Here is a 20,425-nt window from a genome sequence, read left to right as displayed (position 1 = left end):
TCAAAGGAATATGAAATACAAATGGTATAGAGAGAAATAGTCGACGCGTCATAATTCCTATAATAACTACAATCTAAAACTTCTTAACTGGGAATATTGAAGAACTGGGAATATTGAACCACCAGCTTTAATATGTTCTGAGCAAGGAACTTAAATGTTGACTTTTTGACATGGCAGATATTGCACTTTTAATTTCTTCTCCAACACTGTGTTTTTGCATTATTTAAACCCAATTGAGCATGTTTCATTATTTATTTGAGACAACGGTGATTTTATTTATGTATTATATTAAGTTAAAACAAAAGTGTTCGTTGTTCATTCAGTATTGTTGTAAATGTCATTATTACACACACACATATGTATATACACTGCTCAAAAAAATAAAGGGAACACTTAAACAACACAATGTAACTCCAAGTCAATCACACTTCTGTGAAATCAAACTGTCCACTTAGGAAGCAACACTGATTGACAATAAATTTCACATGCTGTTGTGCAAATGGAATAGACAAAAGGTGGAAATTATAGGCTATTAGCAAGACACCCCCAAAAAAGGAGTGATTCTGCAGGTGGCCTAGCAGGCCTGTCTCCTGCTAGCGCCTCCGTGCTCTGGACACTACGCTGACAGACACAGCAAACCTTTTTGTCACAGCTCGCATTGATGTGCCATCCTGGATGAACTGCACTACCTGAGCCACTTGTGTGGGTTGTAGACTCCGTCTCATGCTACCACTAGAGTGAGAGCACCGCCAGCATTCAAAAGTGACCAAAACATCAGCCAGGAAGCATAGGAACTGAGAAGTGGTCTGTGGTCACCACCTGCAGAATCACTCCTTTTTTGGGGGTGTCTTGCTAATTGCCTATAATTTCCACCTTTTGTCTATTCCATTTGCACAACAGCATGTGAAATTTATTGTCAATCAGTGTTGCTTCCTAAGTGGACAGTTTGATTTCACAGAGTGTGATTGACTTGGAGTTACATTGTGTTGTTTAAGTGTTCCCTTTATTTTTTTGAGCAGTGTATATATAAATCAGCCGTTTAATCCGTATCGGCTTTACTTGGACCTCCAATAATCGGTATCGGTATCGGCGTTGAAAAATCATAATCTGCCGATCTCTACTTCAAAGAACAAGTGATGGGTTTTGAGTGCTTCTCCCCTATTTGGAAAGTTGGTCTGCCTGCTCTTCAGTCTGAGAGAGATATGCTGAATGCTGGTTCGTGTCTCATTTCTCTGTCCATAAAAACTGTTTAAAACTGTGTAACACAATAGTGTCTTTTGAAAACCGTTTCATATATCACAAAGTCAATAGCCAATGGGGCTATGTATATATTTATGTTGTCGTTAATGTATTTATAGTCTATTTCGGCAAGTTAACCAAGGGTTTGCTGGCTTAGCTAGCCATGTTAATGACGAGGTAACTAGCACCGTCAGTGAACTGTAATGTCACCCTAGCTATTTCTGGCAGTTGATTTATTGGTAATTCAAGACATCTTTTTTATTTGTATGAATTTTTTTTATACCCCTTTTTCTCCCCAATTTAATGTTATCCAATTGGTAGTTACACTCATGTCCCATCACTGCAACTTCCGTACGGACTCTGGAGAGGCAAAGGTCGAGAGTTTTGGTGGTTCCAAAATTCTTCCATTTAAGAATGATGGAGGCCACTGTATTCTTGGGGACGTTCAATGCTGCAGACATTTTTTGGTACCCTTCCCAGATCTGTGCCTCGACACAATCCTGTCTCGGAGCTCTGCGGACAATTCCTTCGACCTCATGGCTTGGTTTTTGCTCTGACATGCTCTGTCAACTGTGAGACCTTATTTAGACAGGTGTGTGCCTTCCCAAATCATGTCCAATCAATTGAATTCACCACAGGTGGACTCCAATCAAGTTGTAGAAATATCTCAAGGATGATCAATGGAAACAGGATGCACCTGAGCTAAAATTTGAGTCTCATAGCAAAGGGTCTGAATACTTATGTCAATAAGGTATTCATTTAAATTTTTCTAAAAAATTTAAACCTCTTTTCGCTTCGTCATTATAGGGTATTGTGTGTAGATTGATGAGGATAATATTACATTTAAGAATAAGGCACTAACGTCACAAAATGTGGAAAAAGTCTAGGGGTCTGAATACTTTCCGAATGCACTGTACGTAGGCCTTCAAATAATTACCAAAACAACACTGTGGTGAGGCCATGTCTGTTACAGTTCAGGAAAACGGTACTAAATACTGTAGATTAGAAGCATGATTTCCTTTATTGGCCCAAAAAGACAAATGGGACTGAGAGATTATTCTCCCACACTGTAAAGGTTAATGCTCGGATAGTCCTCATTTTACATCTCCCTCAGTGAAATTGAAGCCCACTGTGTAGAGACGTCAATTCAACGTCTTTTCCACGTTGGTTCAGCATAATTTAATTGAAATGATGTGGAAACAATGTTGATTCAACCAGTGTGTGCCCAATGGGAGATATCTATCTCAGCACAATGCTGTTTCTTGGAAAATAAGACAGCAAGCACTGGGATCATGTAATGCTGTTGAAATTGAAGTATCTGAACTTCCAAGAGCTCACAACCTTATACTCTACAATCAATACTATCATGTTAAGGCTATATACTGTAGTTTAAACGTTTTTATATAACATACTGTTTATTTAATCAAGGAATGCTGTCATACATCCTCCATGCAATTTTGAGGCCCTACCTTTAGATGTCGACATTGCATTGTTAAAATGTTCGCAAATATATCCCCGACGAGTTTTAGTCTTGGTCTCCATTACACAGACCCTGCAGTGATGATGAGGGAAATTACAAAAAACAATTGTCTTCTATTTGTTGTTTCTGTATTGTTACTCTTCCATCTGCACAGTGACCTAACCCACAAAGAAAACGACTGCAGATACATTTAAACACATTATTTTATTAGAGGTAGTGAGGTATTGGAAATCAGGAAATAAATACAGGGGGTTTGATAAAGAATCTGCTTACATTCATTCAGTGATACAATTATTTTAACATAAAACATTTATAACTTTACATGTTACAATATGTGCAATACATTGGAAAAAATATTTTTCAAATGGAAACTTTTCAGAAAGGCACTTCTGATTGTATGGTTGTCCTTGAGTAAACGTTGTGTCCTGGTCGTTCTTAAGACGGGCTGAGCGCAGCTGTTACAGGGTGCTCCTAGACACTGATCTTCGGTCAGTACATTTCCCCCACTAATGGTTAAGGTTAGGATTGGGGAGGGGAAGCTGATCCTAGACCTGTACATAGGGGTAACTTCACCCCAGAGCCAACTCAGCTAGTTAGCGCTTGGAAAGCTGGTCAGCCAACCAGTCCAGTCCCTCCAACAGACCTGAACCCTGGGTCGCACAGGTAGCCTGGACAAACCACTGAGGAGAGAGGACAAACATTCAGTCATTAAAACAGTCAGTCATTAACAGGTAGCCTGGACAAACCACTGAGGAGAGAGGACAAACAGTCAGTCATTAAAACAGTCAGTCATTAAAAGGTAGCCTGGACAAACCACTGAGGAGAGAGGACAAAAAGTCCGTCATTAACAGGTAGCCTGGACAAACCACTGAGATGACAAACAATCAGAGTGCATTATTTACCAAATCTGGGCAGGGAATCTATCCGAGGCGCGTTGTAGAGTTGGACATTTAAAAGGATACATCAGGATTTTGGGAATGACGCCCTTTATCTACTTCCCCAGAGTCAGATGAACTCATGGACATCATTTTATGTCTCTGCATGCAGTTTGAAGAAAGATTCTCATTAGCATTAGCGCGATTGCTAAGTAGTGTTAGCTCAATGACTGGAAGTCTATGGTAACTGTTAGCATGGTAACAGCTAGCATGCTAGTGTATACTATAGACTCCTAGTCATTGCGCTAACGCTAGTTAGAGTTGGCTCGCGAAACCTTAGAGATTCTAGATGGTCATACTTACAGGAGTATTCAGTTGAAGTTTCCTCAGTCCCAGTTTATTTGTGATGTCACTGACAGACATGGCGTTGGGAAGGTCCTGTTTGTTGGCGAACACCAGCAGAACTACATCTCTCAACTGGTCCTCTTCAAGCTGTGGGTCAACAGCAAAGAACACAGGGAATCAGAACAGCCACAGTACTGACTGAGTTATTACACTTTTCTCTGTAATGTTGCATCGTGTGTGGAGGATCAATAACACAGAACACAGGGAATCAGAACAGTCACATTAAACAGGTAAACACTCTCTCCTATCTCTAATAGAACAGTCATATGACTGTATTATTACATTCCTCGTAGGGAATCAGAAAGATCCCATTATACTGTTACTAAGCTCCTCTCCGGTGGCCAAGAGCAAACTTAAGAGTTGCTATAGGAAAGTGTGGAAAGATTAATGGAAGGACAGATGACTCACCATGTTCTGCAGTTCCTCTGAAGAATCATTTATCCTCTCAGGATCGTTGCTGTCTACCACAAATATAAGACCCTGGATGAAGACATTGGAACACAGACGCATTCTTTTAAGGAATGAGGAAAATTGGAATTGGAATTTGAGTTCATTTTCTGAATTGACTGGATTTGAAATGGATCCCATAGTTAAGGCTGTTAGGGTAAGAATACCTGAGTGTTTAAGTGAGGCTGTTAGGGTTAGTTGAGGTTTATTTGGGTTAGGCTTAGTTGAGGCTCTTAGGCTTAACTGAGGCTGTTGGGGTTAGGTGAGGCTGTTAGGGTTAGTTGAGGCTGTTAGGGTTAGATAAGACTGCTAGGGTTAGTTGAGGCTGTCAGAGTTAGTTGAGGCTGTGAGGGTTAGTTGAGGCTGTTAGGGTTAGTTGAGGATGTTCAGGTTAGTTGAGAGTGTTAGGGTTTGTATTACCTGAGTGTTCTGGTAGTAATGCTTCCACAGAGGTCTGATGACGTGCTGACCACCTACATCCCACACCGTGAAGCTGATGTTCTTGTACTCAACCGTCTCCACATTGAACCCTATGGTGATCAGCACAAAAGACATTCAGCTATGCTCTGTCTAGCAGTCCTGGGTCAAATACATATGAGAAGCAAAAGTTGTCAATCATTGGATATAGCCTATATATCAATCAATGCTTACCAATAGTGGGGATAGTAGTGACAACTTCTCCAAGTTTTAGTTTGTACAGGACTGTGGTCTTCCCTGCAGCATCTAACCCAACTGTAGGAACAATATGGATCATTTTAAAACCTAAGTAATATGAATAATATGCATATAATATAGGCCTATGTAAAATCAATCAAAAAAAGTAAATGTTATAACACATTGTAACAAATACATTGTAACATTGTACAAACATTGCAACATTGTAATAATAACACAATGACATTAACAACATTGGAAATAAGTCTTACCCATCAGAATTCTCATCTGTTTTTTCTCGAAGAAACGAGAGAAGAGTTGCGAAACCATAACACCCATTATTGCTGAAAAAATATGTTTAGCTTTTTCAAATAATCCGAAAGGAATGAAATCTGCAGCAGCCTATCTCGCGCTTCAAACAATTCTGCAGGGGTAGACAGCAGCACACACTGATTTATACGATTGGTTTGCATTGCGCTGCTTATATAGTCTACTCAGCCACATGTGTAACGGGACACCAACACAGAGCACTGTCATTTCAGGCTGGTCACACAGGTACAACAGTCAACTGACTGCGACGATTCCTCTCTACACGTTTCATCCACGTCACTTTCACTTTGTTGACCTCTGAATACAGGATGTTGTAATGTTTCTCATGTGTAGAGATAGAATCTGATTGGTCTACAAGGCTGCTATTCATTCTCTGTTAACTAAATGTTGTCTGAAGAGAAACCGATGTCACACGAAGCAACCTGTACGCAAATGTTGTTGCTGGCAACAGAGTTGAGTCAATTTCAATCGCGTTTGAATTGCTTCGTGTATCTGCAAAGTTCCTTGAGATCATGGTACTTGCTACTTACCTCTGCAACAGGAATTGCTTCCAGGTAGCTTCGTGTGTGTGACGTCGCCTCCAAAGAGAAAGAGGTCTACTCCTGTGTGTGTGTGTGTGTGTGTGTGTGTGTTAGTTAGTGCGTGAATTTCTCAATGCTCTCTATTCAAGCAAATCAACAGAGAAAGAAGCTGTGATGAAATAAAGACAAACCATTTAGTATCTAGATCCTAGTGTCCTGTTTATTCACATAACAAATACTTTTTCGAAATCTAAAGGCACAGCCCAGATTGGTGCCAGTGTTTTAAGTAGTATTATTTTCAAGTTTTCATAGCAATCGGTAATCTGCATTTTTGGATGCCGATTATGGCCGATTACATTGCATTCCACGAGGAAACTGCGTGGCAGGCTGACCACCTGTTACGCGAGTGCAGCAAGGAGCCAAGGTAAATTGCTAGCTAGCATTAAACTTATCTTATAAAAAACAATCAATCTTCACATAATCACTAGTTAACTACACATGGTTGATGATATTACTAGGTTAACAAGCTTGTCCAGCCTGCGTTGCATATAATCAATGAGGTGTCTGTTAATTTATCATCGAATCACAGCCTGCTTCGCCAAACGGGGATGATTTAACAAAAGCGCATTCGCGAAAAAAGCACAATCGTTGCACGAATGTACCTAACCATAAACATCAATGCCTTTCTTAAAATCAATCCAAAGAAGTATATATTTTTAAACCTGCATAATTAGTTAAAGTAAATTTATGTTAGCAGGAAATATTCTCTTGCGTTCATTGCACTCAGAGTCAGGGTATATGCAACACTTTGGGCCGCCTGGCTCGTTGCAAACTAATTTGCCAGAATTTTACATAACTATGACATAACATTGAAGGTTGTGCAATGTAACAACAATATTTAGACTTATGGATGCCACCCGTTCGATAAAATACGGAACGGTTCCATATTTCACTGAAAGAATAAACGTTTTGTTTTCTAAATGGTCGTTTCTGGATTTGACCATATTAATGACCAAAGGCTTGTATTTCTGTGTTTATTATATTATAATTAAGTCTATAATTTGATATTTGATAGAGCAGTCTGACTGACCGGTGGTAGGCATTCATTCAAACTTTACTGCGTTTGCCAGCAGCTCTTAGCAATGCTTGAATCACAGCGCTGTTTATGACTTCAAGCCAATCAACTCCTGAAATTAGTCTGGCAATACTAAAGTGCCTATTAGAACATACAATAGTCAAAGGAATATGAAATACAAATGGTATAGAGAGAAATAGTCGACGCGTCATAATTCCTATAATAACTACAATCTAAAACTTCTTAACTGGGAATATTGAAGAACTGGGAATATTGAACCACCAGCTTTAATATGTTCTGAGCAAGGAACTTAAATGTTGACTTTTTGACATGGCAGATATTGCACTTTTAATTTCTTCTCCAACACTGTGTTTTTGCATTATTTAAACCCAATTGAGCATGTTTCATTATTTATTTGAGACAACGGTGATTTTATTTATGTATTATATTAAGTTAAAACAAAAGTGTTCGTTGTTCATTCAGTATTGTTGTAAATGTCATTATTACACACACACATATGTATATACACTGCTCAAAAAAATAAAGGGAACACTTAAACAACACAATGTAACTCCAAGTCAATCACACTTCTGTGAAATCAAACTGTCCACTTAGGAAGCAACACTGATTGACAATAAATTTCACATGCTGTTGTGCAAATGGAATAGACAAAAGGTGGAAATTATAGGCTATTAGCAAGACACCCCCAAAAAAGGAGTGATTCTGCAGGTGGCCTAGCAGGCCTGTCTCCTGCTAGCGCCTCCGTGCTCTGGACACTACGCTGACAGACACAGCAAACCTTTTTGTCACAGCTCGCATTGATGTGCCATCCTGGATGAACTGCACTACCTGAGCCACTTGTGTGGGTTGTAGACTCCGTCTCATGCTACCACTAGAGTGAGAGCACCGCCAGCATTCAAAAGTGACCAAAACATCAGCCAGGAAGCATAGGAACTGAGAAGTGGTCTGTGGTCACCACCTGCAGAATCACTCCTTTTTTGGGGGTGTCTTGCTAATTGCCTATAATTTCCACCTTTTGTCTATTCCATTTGCACAACAGCATGTGAAATTTATTGTCAATCAGTGTTGCTTCCTAAGTGGACAGTTTGATTTCACAGAGTGTGATTGACTTGGAGTTACATTGTGTTGTTTAAGTGTTCCCTTTATTTTTTTGAGCAGTGTATATATAAATCAGCCGTTTAATCCGTATCGGCTTTACTTGGACCTCCAATAATCGGTATCGGTATCGGCGTTGAAAAATCATAATCTGCCGATCTCTACTTCAAAGAACAAGTGATGGGTTTTGAGTGCTTCTCCCCTATTTGGAAAGTTGGTCTGCCTGCTCTTCAGTCTGAGAGAGATATGCTGAATGCTGGTTCGTGTCTCATTTCTCTGTCCATAAAAACTGTTTAAAACTGTGTAACACAATAGTGTCTTTTGAAAACCGTTTCATATATCACAAAGTCAATAGCCAATGGGGCTATGTATATATTTATGTTGTCGTTAATGTATTTATAGTCTATTTCGGCAAGTTAACCAAGGGTTTGCTGGCTTAGCTAGCCATGTTAATGACGAGGTAACTAGCACCGTCAGTGAACTGTAATGTCACCCTAGCTATTTCTGGCAGTTGATTTATTGGTAATTCAAGACATCTTTTTTATTTGTATGAATTTTTTTTATACCCCTTTTTCTCCCCAATTTAATGTTATCCAATTGGTAGTTACACTCATGTCCCATCACTGCAACTTCCGTACGGACTCTGGAGAGGCAAAGGTCGAGAGTTTTGGTGGTTCCAAAATTCTTCCATTTAAGAATGATGGAGGCCACTGTATTCTTGGGGACGTTCAATGCTGCAGACATTTTTTGGTACCCTTCCCAGATCTGTGCCTCGACACAATCCTGTCTCGGAGCTCTGCGGACAATTCCTTCGACCTCATGGCTTGGTTTTTGCTCTGACATGCTCTGTCAACTGTGAGACCTTATTTAGACAGGTGTGTGCCTTCCCAAATCATGTCCAATCAATTGAATTCACCACAGGTGGACTCCAATCAAGTTGTAGAAATATCTCAAGGATGATCAATGGAAACAGGATGCACCTGAGCTAAAATTTGAGTCTCATAGCAAAGGGTCTGAATACTTATGTCAATAAGGTATTCATTTAAATTTTTCTAAAAAATTTAAACCTCTTTTCGCTTCGTCATTATAGGGTATTGTGTGTAGATTGATGAGGATAATATTACATTTAAGAATAAGGCACTAACGTCACAAAATGTGGAAAAAGTCTAGGGGTCTGAATACTTTCCGAATGCACTGTACGTAGGCCTTCAAATAATTACCAAAACAACACTGTGGTGAGGCCATGTCTGTTACAGTTCAGGAAAACGGTACTAAATACTGTAGATTAGAAGCATGATTTCCTTTATTGGCCCAAAAAGACAAATGGGACTGAGAGATTATTCTCCCACACTGTAAAGGTTAATGCTCGGATAGTCCTCATTTTACATCTCCCTCAGTGAAATTGAAGCCCACTGTGTAGAGACGTCAATTCAACGTCTTTTCCACGTTGGTTCAGCATAATTTAATTGAAATGATGTGGAAACAATGTTGATTCAACCAGTGTGTGCCCAATGGGAGATATCTATCTCAGCACAATGCTGTTTCTTGGAAAATAAGACAGCAAGCACTGGGATCATGTAATGCTGTTGAAATTGAAGTATCTGAACTTCCAAGAGCTCACAACCTTATACTCTACAATCAATACTATCATGTTAAGGCTATATACTGTAGTTTAAACGTTTTTATATAACATACTGTTTATTTAATCAAGGAATGCTGTCATACATCCTCCATGCAATTTTGAGGCCCTACCTTTAGATGTCGACATTGCATTGTTAAAATGTTCGCAAATATATCCCCGACGAGTTTTAGTCTTGGTCTCCATTACACAGACCCTGCAGTGATGATGAGGGAAATTACAAAAAACAATTGTCTTCTATTTGTTGTTTCTGTATTGTTACTCTTCCATCTGCACAGTGACCTAACCCAGAAAGAAAACGACTGCAGATACATTTAAACACATTATTTTATTAGAGGTAGTGAGGTATTGGAAATCAGGAAATAAATACAGGGGGTTTGATAAAGAATCTGCTTACATTCATTCAGTGATACAATTATTTTAACATAAAACATTTATAACTTTACATGTTACAATATGTGCAATACATTGGAAAAAATATTTTTCAAATGGAAACTTTTCAGAAAGGCACTTCTGATTGTATGGTTGTCCTTGAGTAAACGTTGTGTCCTGGTCGTTCTTAAGACGGGCTGAGCGCAGCTGTTACAGGGTGCTCCTAGACACTGATCTTGGGTCAGTGCATTTCCCCCACTAATGGTTAAGGTTAGGATTGGGGAGGGGAAGCTGATCCTAGACCTGTACATAGGGGTAACTTCACCCCAGAGCCAACTCAGCTAGTTAGCGCTTGGAAAGCTGGTCAGCCAACCAGTCCAGTCCCTCCAACAGACCTGAACCCTGGGTCGCACAGGTAGCCTGGACAAACCACTGAGGAGAGAGGACAAACATTCAGTCATTAAAACAGTCAGTCATTAACAGGTAGCCTGGACAAACCACTGAGGAGAGAGGACAAACAGTCAGTCATTAAAACAGTCAGTCATTAAAAGGTAGCCTGGACAAACCACTGAGGAGAGAGGACAAAAAGTCCGTCATTAACAGGTAGCCTGGACAAACCACTGAGATGACAAACAATCAGAGTGCATTATTTACCAAATCTGGGCAGGGAATCTATCCGAGGCGCGTTGTAGAGTTGGACATTTAAAAGGATACATCAGGATTTTGGGAATGACGCCCTTTATCTACTTCCCCAGAGTCAGATGAACTCATGGACATCATTTTATGTCTCTGCATGCAGTTTGAAGAAAGTTTCTCATTAGCATTAGCGCGATTGCTAAGTAGTGTTAGCTCAATGACTGGAAGTCTATGGTAACTGTTAGCATGGTAACAGCTAGCATGCTAGTGTATACTATAGACTCCTAGTCATTGCGCTAACGCTAGTTAGAGTTGGCTCGCGAAACCTTAGAGATTCTAGATGGTCATACTTACAGGAGTATTCAGTTGAAGTTTCCTCAGTCCCAGTTTATTTGTGATGTCACTGACAGACATGGCGTTGGGAAGGTCCTGTTTGTTGGCGAACACCAGCAGAACTACATCTCTCAACTGGTCCTCTTCAAGCTGTGGGTCAACAGCAAAGAACACAGGGAATCAGAACAGCCACAGTACTGACTGAGTTATTACACTTTTCTCTGTAATGTTGCATCGTGTGTGGAGGATCAATAACACAGAACACAGGGAATCAGAACAGTCACATTAAACAGGTAAACACTCTCTCCTATCTCTAATAGAACAGTCATATGACTGTATTATTACATTCCTCGTAGGGAATCAGAAAGATCCCATTATACTGTTACTAAGCTCCTCTCCGGTGGCCAAGAGCAAACTTAAGAGTTGCTATAGGAAAGTGTGGAAAGATTAATGGAAGGACAGATGACTCACCATGTTCTGCAGTTCCTCTGAAGCATCATTTATCCTCTCAGGATCGTTGCTGTCTACCACAAATATAAGACCCTGGATGAAGACATTGGAACACAGACGCATTCTTTTAAGGAATGAGGAAAATTGGAATTGGAATTTGAGTTCATTTTCTGAATTGACTGGATTTGAAATGGATCCCATAGTTAAGGCTGTTAGGGTAAGAATACCTGAGTGTTTAAGTGAGGCTGTTAGGGTTAGTTGAGGTTTATTTGGGTTAGGCTTAGTTGAGGCTCTTAGGCTTAACTGAGGCTGTTGGGGTTAGGTGAGGCTGTTAGGGTTAGTTGAGGCTGTTAGGGTTAGATAAGACTGCTAGGGTTAGTTGAGGCTGTCAGAGTTAGTTGAGGCTGTGAGGGTTAGTTGAGGCTGTTAGGGTTAGTTGAGGATGTTCAGGTTAGTTGAGAGTGTTAGGGTTTGTATTACCTGAGTGTTCTGGTAGTAATGCTTCCACAGAGGTCTGATGACGTGCTGACCACCTACATCCCACACCGTGAAGCTGATGTTCTTGTACTCAACCGTCTCCACATTGAACCCTATGGTGATCAGCACAAAAGACATTCAGCTATGCTCTGTCTAGCAGTCCTGGGTCAAATACATATGAGAAGCAAAAGTTGTCAATCATTGGATATAGCCTATATATCAATCAATGCTTACCAATAGTGGGGATAGTAGTGACAACTTCTCCAAGTTTTAGTTTGTACAGGACTGTGGTCTTCCCTGCAGCATCTAACCCAACTGTAGGAACAATATGGATCATTTTAAAACCTAAGTAATATGAATAATATGCATATAATATAGGCCTATGTAAAATCAATCAAAAAAAGTAAATGTTATAACACATTGTAACAAATACATTGTAACATTGTACAAACATTGCAACATTGTAATAATAACACAATGACATTAACAACATTGGAAATAAGTCTTACCCATCAGAATTCTCATCTGTTTTTTCTCGAAGAAACGAGAGAAGAGTTGCGAAACCATAACACCCATTATTGCTGAAAAAATATGTTTAGCTTTTTCAAATAATCCGAAAGGAATGAAATCTGCAGCAGCCTATCTCGCGCTTCAAACAATTCTGCAGGGGTAGACAGCAGCACACACTGATTTATACGATTGGTTTGCATTGCGCTGCTTATATAGTCTACTCAGCCACATGTGTAACGGGACACCAACACAGAGCACTGTCATTTCAGGCTGGTCACACAGGTACAACAGTCAACTGACTGCGACGATTCCTCTCTACACGTTTCATCCACGTCACTTTCACTTTGTTGACCTCTGAATACAGGATGTTGTAATGTTTCTCATGTGTAGAGATAGAATCTGATTGGTCTACAAGACTGCTATTCATTCTCTGTTAACTAAATGTTGTCTGAAGAGAAACCGATGTCACACGAAGCAACCTGTACGCAAATGTTGTTGCTGGCAACAGAGTTGAGTCAATTTCAATCGCGTTTGAATTGCTTCGTGTATCTGCAAAGTTCCTTGAGATCATGGTACTTGCTACTTACCTCTGCAACAGGAATTGCTTCCAGGTAGCTTCGTGTGTGTGACGTCGCCTCCAAAGAGAAAGAGGTCTACTCCTGTGTGTGTGTGTGTGTGTGTGTGTGTGTGTGTTAGTTAGTGCGTGAATTTCTCAATGCTCTCTATTCAAGCAAATCAACAGAGAAAGAAGCTGTGATGAAATAAAGACAAACCATTTAGTATCTAGATCCTAGTGTCCTGTTTATTCACATAACAAATACTTTTTCGAAATCTAAAGGCACAGCCCAGATTGGTGCCAGTGTTTTAAGTAGTATTATTTTCAAGTTTTCATAGCAATCGGTAATCTGCATTTTTGGATGCCGATTATGGCCGATTACATTGCATTCCACGAGGAAACTGCGTGGCAGGCTGACCACCTGTTACGCGAGTGCAGCAAGGAGCCAAGGTAAATTGCTAGCTAGCATTAAACTTATCTTATAAAAAACAATCAATCTTCACATAATCACTAGTTAACTACACATGGTTGATGATATTACTAGGTTAACAAGCTTGTCCAGCCTGCGTTGCATATAATCAATGAGGTGTCTGTTAATTTATCATCGAATCACAGCCTGCTTCGCCAAACGGGGATGATTTAACAAAAGCGCATTCGCGAAAAAAGCACAATCGTTGCACGAATGTACCTAACCATAAACATCAATGCCTTTCTTAAAATCAATCCAAAGAAGTATATATTTTTAAACCTGCATAATTAGTTAAAGTAAATTTATGTTAGCAGGAAATATTCTCTTGCGTTCATTGCACTCAGAGTCAGGGTATATGCAACACTTTGGGCCGCCTGGCTCGTTGCAAACTAATTTGCCAGAATTTTACATAACTATGACATAACATTGAAGGTTGTGCAATGTAACAACAATATTTAGACTTATGGATGCCACCCGTTCGATAAAATACGGAACGGTTCCATATTTCACTGAAAGAATAAACGTTTTGTTTTCTAAATGGTCGTTTCTGGATTTGACCATATTAATGACCAAAGGCTTGTATTTCTGTGTTTATTATATTATAATTAAGTCTATAATTTGATATTTGATAGAGCAGTCTGACTGACCGGTGGTAGGCATTCATTCAAACTTTACTGCGTTTGCCAGCAGCTCTTAGCAATGCTTGAATCACAGCGCTGTTTATGACTTCAAGCCAATCAACTCCTGAAATTAGTCTGGCAATACTAAAGTGCCTATTAGAACATACAATAGTCAAAGGAATATGAAATACAAATGGTATAGAGAGAAATAGTCGACGCGTCATAATTCCTATAATAACTACAATCTAAAACTTCTTAACTGGGAATATTGAAGAACTGGGAATATTGAACCACCAGCTTTAATATGTTCTGAGCAAGCACTCCTTTTTTGGGGGTGTCTTGCTAATTGCCTATAATTTCCACCTTTTGTCTATTCCATTTGCACAACAGCATGTGAAATTTATTGTCAATCAGTGTTGCTTCCTAAGTGGACAGTTTGATTTCACAGAGTGTGATTGACTTGGAGTTACATTGTGTTGTTTAAGTGTTCCCTTTATTTTTTTGAGCAGTGTATATATAAATCAGCCGTTTAATCCGTATCGGCTTTACTTGGACCTCCAATAATCGGTATCGGTATCGGCGTTGAAAAATCATAATCTGCCGATCTCTACTTCAAAGAACAAGTGATGGGTTTTGAGTGCTTCTCCCCTATTTGGAAAGTTGGTCTGCCTGCTCTTCAGTCTGAGAGAGATATGCTGAATGCTGGTTCGTGTCTCATTTCTCTGTCCATAAAAACTGTTTAAAACTGTGTAACACAATAGTGTCTTTTGAAAACCGTTTCATATATCACAAAGTCAATAGCCAATGGGGCTATGTATATATTTATGTTGTCTTTAATGTATTTATAGTCTATTTCGGCAAGTTAACCAAGGGTTTGCTGGCTTAGCTAGCCATGTTAATGACGAGGTAACTAGCACCGTCAGTGAACTGTAATGTCACCCTAGCTATTTCTGGCAGTTGATTTATTGGTAATTCAAGACATCTTTTTTATTTGTATGAATTTTTTTTATACCCCTTTTTCTCCCCAATTTAATGTTATCCAATTGGTAGTTACACTCATGTCCCATCACTGCAACTTCCGTACGGACTCTGGAGAGGCAAAGGTCGAGAGTTTTGGTGGTTCCAAAATTCTTCCATTTAAGAATGATGGAGGCCACTGTATTCTTGGGGACGTTCAATGCTGCAGACATTTTTTGGTACCCTTCCCAGATCTGTGCCTCGACACAATCCTGTCTCGGAGCTCTGCGGACAATTCCTTCGACCTCATGGCTTGGTTTTTGCTCTGACATGCTCTGTCAACTGTGAGACCTTATTTAGACAGGTGTGTGCCTTCCCAAATCATGTCCAATCAATTGAATTCACCACAGGTGGACTCCAATCAAGTTGTAGAAATATCTCAAGGATGATCAATGGAAACAGGATGCACCTGAGCTAAAATTTGAGTCTCATAGCAAAGGGTCTGAATACTTATGTCAATAAGGTATTCATTTAAATTTTTCTAAAAAATTTAAACCTCTTTTCGCTTCGTCATTATAGGGTATTGTGTGTAGATTGATGAGGATAATATTACATTTAAGAATAAGGCACTAACGTCACAAAATGTGGAAAAAGTCTAGGGGTCTGAATACTTTCCGAATGCACTGTACGTAGGCCTTCAAATAATTACCAAAACAACACTGTGGTGAGGCCATGTCTGTTACAGTTCAGGAAAACCGTATTAAATACTGTAGATTAGAAGCATGATTTCCTTTATTGGCCCAAAAAGACAAATGGGACTGAGAGATTATTCTCCCACACTGTAAAGGTTAATGCTCGGATAGTCCTCATTTTACATCTCCCTCAGTGAAATTGAAGCCCACTGTGTAGAGACGTCAATTCAACGTCTTTTCCACGTTGGTTCAGCATAATTTAATTGAAATGATGTGGAAACAATGTTGACTCAACCAGTGTGTGCCCAATGGGAGATATCTATCTCAGCACAATGCTGTTTCTTGGAAAATAAGACAGCAAGCACTGGGATCGTGTAATGCTGTTGAAATTGAAGTATCTGAACTTCCAAGAGCTCACAACCTTATACTCTACAATCAATACTATCATGTTAAGGCTATATACTGTAGTTTAAACGTTTTTATATAACATACTGTTTATTTAATCAAGGAATGCTGTCATACATCCTCCATGCAATTTTGAGGCCCTACCTTTAGATGTCGACATTGCATTTTTTTAAATGTTCGCAAATATATCCCCGACGAGTTTTAGTCTTGGTCTCCATTACACAGACCCTGCAGTGATGATGAGGGAAATTACAAAAAACAATTGTCTTCTATTTGTTGTTTCTGTATTGTTACTCTTCCATCTGCACAGTGACCTAACCCAGAAAGAAAACGACTGCAGATACATTTAAACACATTATTTTATTAGAGGTAGTGAGGTATTGGAAATCAGGAAATAAATACAGGGGGTTTGATAAAGAATCTGCTTACATTCATTCAGTGATACAATTATTTTAACATAAAACATTTATAACTTTACATGTTACAATATGTGCAATACATTGGAAAAAATATTTTTCAAATGGAAACTTTTCAGAAAGGCACTTCTGATTGTATGGTTGTCCTTGAGTAAACGTTGTGTCCTGGTCGTTCTTAAGACGGGCTGAGCGCAGCTGTTACAGGGTGCTCCTAGACACTGATCTTGGGTCAGTACATTTCCCCCACTAATGGTTAAGGTTAGGATTGGGGAGGGGAAGCTGATCCTAGACCTGTACATAGGGGTAACTTCACCCCAGAGCCAACTCAGCTAGTTAGCGCTTGGAAAGCTGGTCAGCCAACCAGTCCAGTCCCTCCAACAGACCTGAACCCTGGGTCGCACAGGTAGCCTGGACAAACCACTGAGGAGAGAGGACAAACATTCAGTCATTAAAACAGTCAGTCATTAACAGGTAGCCTGGACAAACCACTGAGGAGAGAGGACAAACAGTCAGTCATTAAAACAGTCAGTCATTAAAAGGTAGCCTGGACAAACCACTGAGGAGAGAGGACAAAAAGTCCGTCATTAACAGGTAGCCTGGACAAACCACTGAGATGACAAACAATCAGAGTGCATTATTTACCAAATCTGGGCAGGGAATCTATCCGAGGCGCGTTGTAGAGTTGGACATTTAAAAGGATACATCAGGATTTTGGGAATGACGCCCTTTATCTACTTCCCCAGAGTCAGATGAACTCATGGACATCATTTTATGTCTCTGCATGCAGTTTGAAGAAAGATTCTCATTAGCATTAGCGCGATTGCTAAGTAGTGTTAGCTCAATGACTGGAAGTCTATGGTAACTGTTAGCATGGTAACAGCTAGCATGCTAGTGTATACTATAGACTCCTAGTCATTGCGCTAACGCTAGTTAGAGTTGGCTCGCGAAACCTTAGAGATTCTAGATGGTCATACTTACAGGAGTATTCAGTTGAAGTTTCCTCAGTCCCAGTTTATTTGTGATGTCACTGACAGACATGGCGTTGGGAAGGTCCTGTTTGTTGGCGAACACCAGCAGAACTACATCTCTCAACTGGTCCTCTTCAAGCTGTGGGTCAACAGCAAAGAACACAGGGAATCAGAACAGCCACAGTACTGACTGAGTTATTACACTTTTCTCTGTAATGTTGCATCGTGTGTGGAGGATCAATAACACAGAACACAGGGAATCAGAACAGTCACATTAAACAGGTAAACACTCTCTCCTATCTCTATTAGAACAGTCATATGACTGTATTATTACATTCCTCGTAGGGAATCAGAAAGATCCCATTATACTGTTACTAAGCTCCTCTCCGGTGGCCAAGAGCAAACTTAAGAGTTGCTATAGGAAAGTGTGGAAAGATTAATGGAAGGACAGATGACTCACCATGTTCTGCAGTTCCTCTGAAGCATCATTTATCCTCTCAGGATCGTTGCTGTCTACCACAAATATAAGACCCTGGATGAAGACATTGGAACACAGACGCATTCTTTTAAGGAATGAGGAAAATTGGAATTGGAATTTGAGTTCATTTTCTGAATTGACTGGATTTGAAATGGATCCCATAGTTAAGGCTGTTAGGGTAAGAATACCTGAGTGTTTAAGTGAGGCTGTTAGGGTTAGTTGAGGTTTATTTGGGTTAGGCTTAGTTGAGGCTCTTAGGCTTAACTGAGGATGTTGGGGTTAGGTGAGGCTGTTAGGGTTAGTTGAGGCTGTTAGGGTTAGATAAGACTGCTAGGGTTAGTTGAGGCTGTCAGAGTTAGTTGAGGGTGTGAGGGTTAGTTGAGGCTGTTAGGGTTAGTTGAGGATGTTCAGGTTAGTTGAGAGTGTTAGGGTTAGTATTACCTGAGTGTTCTGGTAGTAATGCTTCCACAGAGGTCTGATGACGTGCTGACCACCTACATCCCACACCGTGAAGCTGATGTTCTTGTACTCAACCGTCTCCACATTGAACCCTATGGTGATCAGCACAAAAGACATTCAGCTATGCTCTGTCTAGCAGTCCTGGGTCAAATACATATGAGAAGCAAAAGTTGTCAATCATTGGATATAGCCTATATATCAATCAATGCTTACCAATAGTGGGGATAGTAGTGACAACTTCTCCAAGTTTTAGTTTGTACAGGACTGTGGTCTTCCCTGCAGCATCTAACCCAACTGTAGGAACAATATGGATCATTTTAAAACCTAAGTAATATGAATAATATGCATATAATATAGGCCTATGTAAAATCAATCAAAAAAAGTAAATGTTATAACACATTGTAACAAATACATTGTAACATTGTACAAACATTGCAACATTGTAATAATAACACAATGACATTAACAACATTGGAAATAAGTCTTACCCATCAGAATTCTCATTTGTTTTTTCTCGAAGAAACGAGAGAAGAGTTGCGAAACCATAACACCCATTATTGCTGAAAAAATATGTTTAGCTTTTTCAAATAATCCGAAAGGAATGAAATCTGCAGCAGCCTATCTCGCGCTTCAAACAATTTTGCAGAGGTAGACAGCAGCACACACTGATTTATACGATTGGTTTGCATTGCGCTGCTTATATAGTCTACTCAGCCACATGTGTAACGGGACACCAACACAGAGCACTGTCATTTCAGGCTGGTCACACAGGTACAACAGTCAACTGACTGCGACGATTCCTCTCTACACGTTTCATCCACGTCACTTTCACTTTGTTGACCTCTGAATACAGGATGTTGTAATGTTTCTCATGTGTAGAGATAGAATCTGATTGGTCTACAAGGCTGCTATTCATTCTCTGTTAACTAAATGTTGTCTGAAGAGAAACCGATGTCACACGAAGCAACCTGTACGCAAATGTTGTTGCTGGCAACAGAGTTGCACCTGGGTTGCTTCTTGAGTCAATTTCAATCGCGTTTGAATTGCTTCGTGTATCTGCAAAGTTCCTTGAGATCATGGTACTTGCTACTTACCTCTGCAACAGGAATTGCTTCCAGGTAGCTTCGTGTGTGTGACGTCGCCTCCAAAGAGAAAGAGGTCTACTCCTGTGTGTGTGTGTGTGTGTGTGTGTGTGTGTGTGTGTGTGTGTGTGTGTGTGTGTGTGTGTGTGTGCGTGAATTTCTCAATTCAATTCAATTCAAGGGGCTTTATTAGCATGGGAAACATGTGTTAACATTGCCAAAGCAATGCTCTCTATTCAAGCAAATCAACAGAGAAAGAAACTGTGATGAAATAAAGACAAACCATTTAGTATCTAGATCCTAGTGTCCTGTTTATTCACATAACAAATACTTTCTCTCATTTTAGTTTCCAAACCCAGTGCCGTAACATCGCGAGACATCCGGGAACACTTAAACCCAGTGCCGTAACATCACGAGACATCCGGGAACACCGTCGAAACAGATCTGGCCGAGGTTTGGGGATTGAGAGGTAAATGGGAGAAGTGTAAAGTTCTTCCTTAGTTGTTAATTTTCTCGAAATCTAAAGGCACAGCCTAGATTGGTGCCAATGTCTTAAGTAGTAGAACATGTTATTACTCCAAACTCTTGAAAGTGACAAGCTGACATGTTTTTATTTTCGTCTTTAAGCTATTTTATATCGAACAAGTGCCTTTGATTTGATGGCCTCCACATTCGCAGTTTGTCGCGAGACAACCGTTAGACCTGATGACGCATGAGCTTAGTTAGCCAAAGTTGGTCTGTCATCGCCTACAAGCGTGATGGGC

At 39.9% G+C, this 20,425-nt stretch overlaps 3 protein-coding genes across 6 annotated transcripts; all 3 read right to left on the bottom strand.

Annotated features, from left to right (window-relative positions):
- Nucleotides 1-2,904: 2,904 nt before the first annotated feature.
- LOC129862701 (ADP-ribosylation factor 4-like) lies at nucleotides 2,905-5,948 on the bottom strand. 2 transcript variants are annotated; one of them, XM_055934605.1, is made up of 6 exons: nucleotides 5,373-5,945; nucleotides 5,098-5,178; nucleotides 4,867-4,976; nucleotides 4,408-4,479; nucleotides 3,958-4,086; nucleotides 2,905-3,399 (listed from the first exon to the last, which is right to left on the bottom strand). In XM_055934605.1, the coding sequence occupies exons 1-6, from the start codon at nucleotides 5,437-5,439 to the stop codon at nucleotides 3,313-3,315; spliced, it is 546 nt and encodes a 181-aa protein (XP_055790580.1). In that variant the 5' UTR covers nucleotides 5,440-5,945; the 3' UTR covers nucleotides 2,905-3,312. The 2 variants fall into 2 exon arrangements, with proteins under 2 accessions (XP_055790580.1, XP_055790586.1); XM_055934611.1 differs by having other exon boundaries at nucleotides 3,306-3,587; nucleotides 5,373-5,948.
- A 4,142-nt stretch (nucleotides 5,949-10,090) lies between these two features.
- On the bottom strand, nucleotides 10,091-13,123 carry LOC129862688 (ADP-ribosylation factor 4-like). 2 transcript variants are annotated; one of them, XM_055934583.1, is made up of 6 exons: nucleotides 12,559-13,121; nucleotides 12,284-12,364; nucleotides 12,053-12,162; nucleotides 11,594-11,665; nucleotides 11,144-11,272; nucleotides 10,091-10,585 (listed from the first exon to the last, which is right to left on the bottom strand). In XM_055934583.1, the coding sequence occupies exons 1-6, from the start codon at nucleotides 12,623-12,625 to the stop codon at nucleotides 10,499-10,501; spliced, it is 546 nt and encodes a 181-aa protein (XP_055790558.1). In that variant the 5' UTR covers nucleotides 12,626-13,121; the 3' UTR covers nucleotides 10,091-10,498. The 2 variants fall into 2 exon arrangements, with proteins under 2 accessions (XP_055790558.1, XP_055790566.1); XM_055934591.1 differs by having other exon boundaries at nucleotides 10,492-10,773; nucleotides 12,559-13,123.
- Nucleotides 13,124-16,599: 3,476 nt separating this feature from the next.
- LOC129862675 (ADP-ribosylation factor 4-like) lies at nucleotides 16,600-19,614 on the bottom strand. Of its 2 annotated transcripts, none has more exons than XM_055934563.1 (6): nucleotides 19,068-19,602; nucleotides 18,793-18,873; nucleotides 18,562-18,671; nucleotides 18,103-18,174; nucleotides 17,653-17,781; nucleotides 16,600-17,094 (listed from the first exon to the last, which is right to left on the bottom strand). In XM_055934563.1, the coding sequence occupies exons 1-6, from the start codon at nucleotides 19,132-19,134 to the stop codon at nucleotides 17,008-17,010; spliced, it is 546 nt and encodes a 181-aa protein (XP_055790538.1). In that variant the 5' UTR covers nucleotides 19,135-19,602; the 3' UTR covers nucleotides 16,600-17,007. The 2 variants fall into 2 exon arrangements, with proteins under 2 accessions (XP_055790538.1, XP_055790547.1); XM_055934572.1 differs by having other exon boundaries at nucleotides 17,001-17,282; nucleotides 19,068-19,614.
- Between the last annotated feature and the right edge of the window lie 811 nt (nucleotides 19,615-20,425).

This window comes from Salvelinus fontinalis, chromosome 1 (genome assembly GCF_029448725.1).
Source record: "Salvelinus fontinalis isolate EN_2023a chromosome 1, ASM2944872v1, whole genome shotgun sequence".
NCBI lineage: Eukaryota > Metazoa > Chordata > Actinopteri > Salmoniformes > Salmonidae > Salvelinus > Salvelinus fontinalis.
The sequence above is the reverse complement of the archived record's forward strand: the minus strand, read 5'-3'. Positions and strand labels throughout refer to the sequence as shown.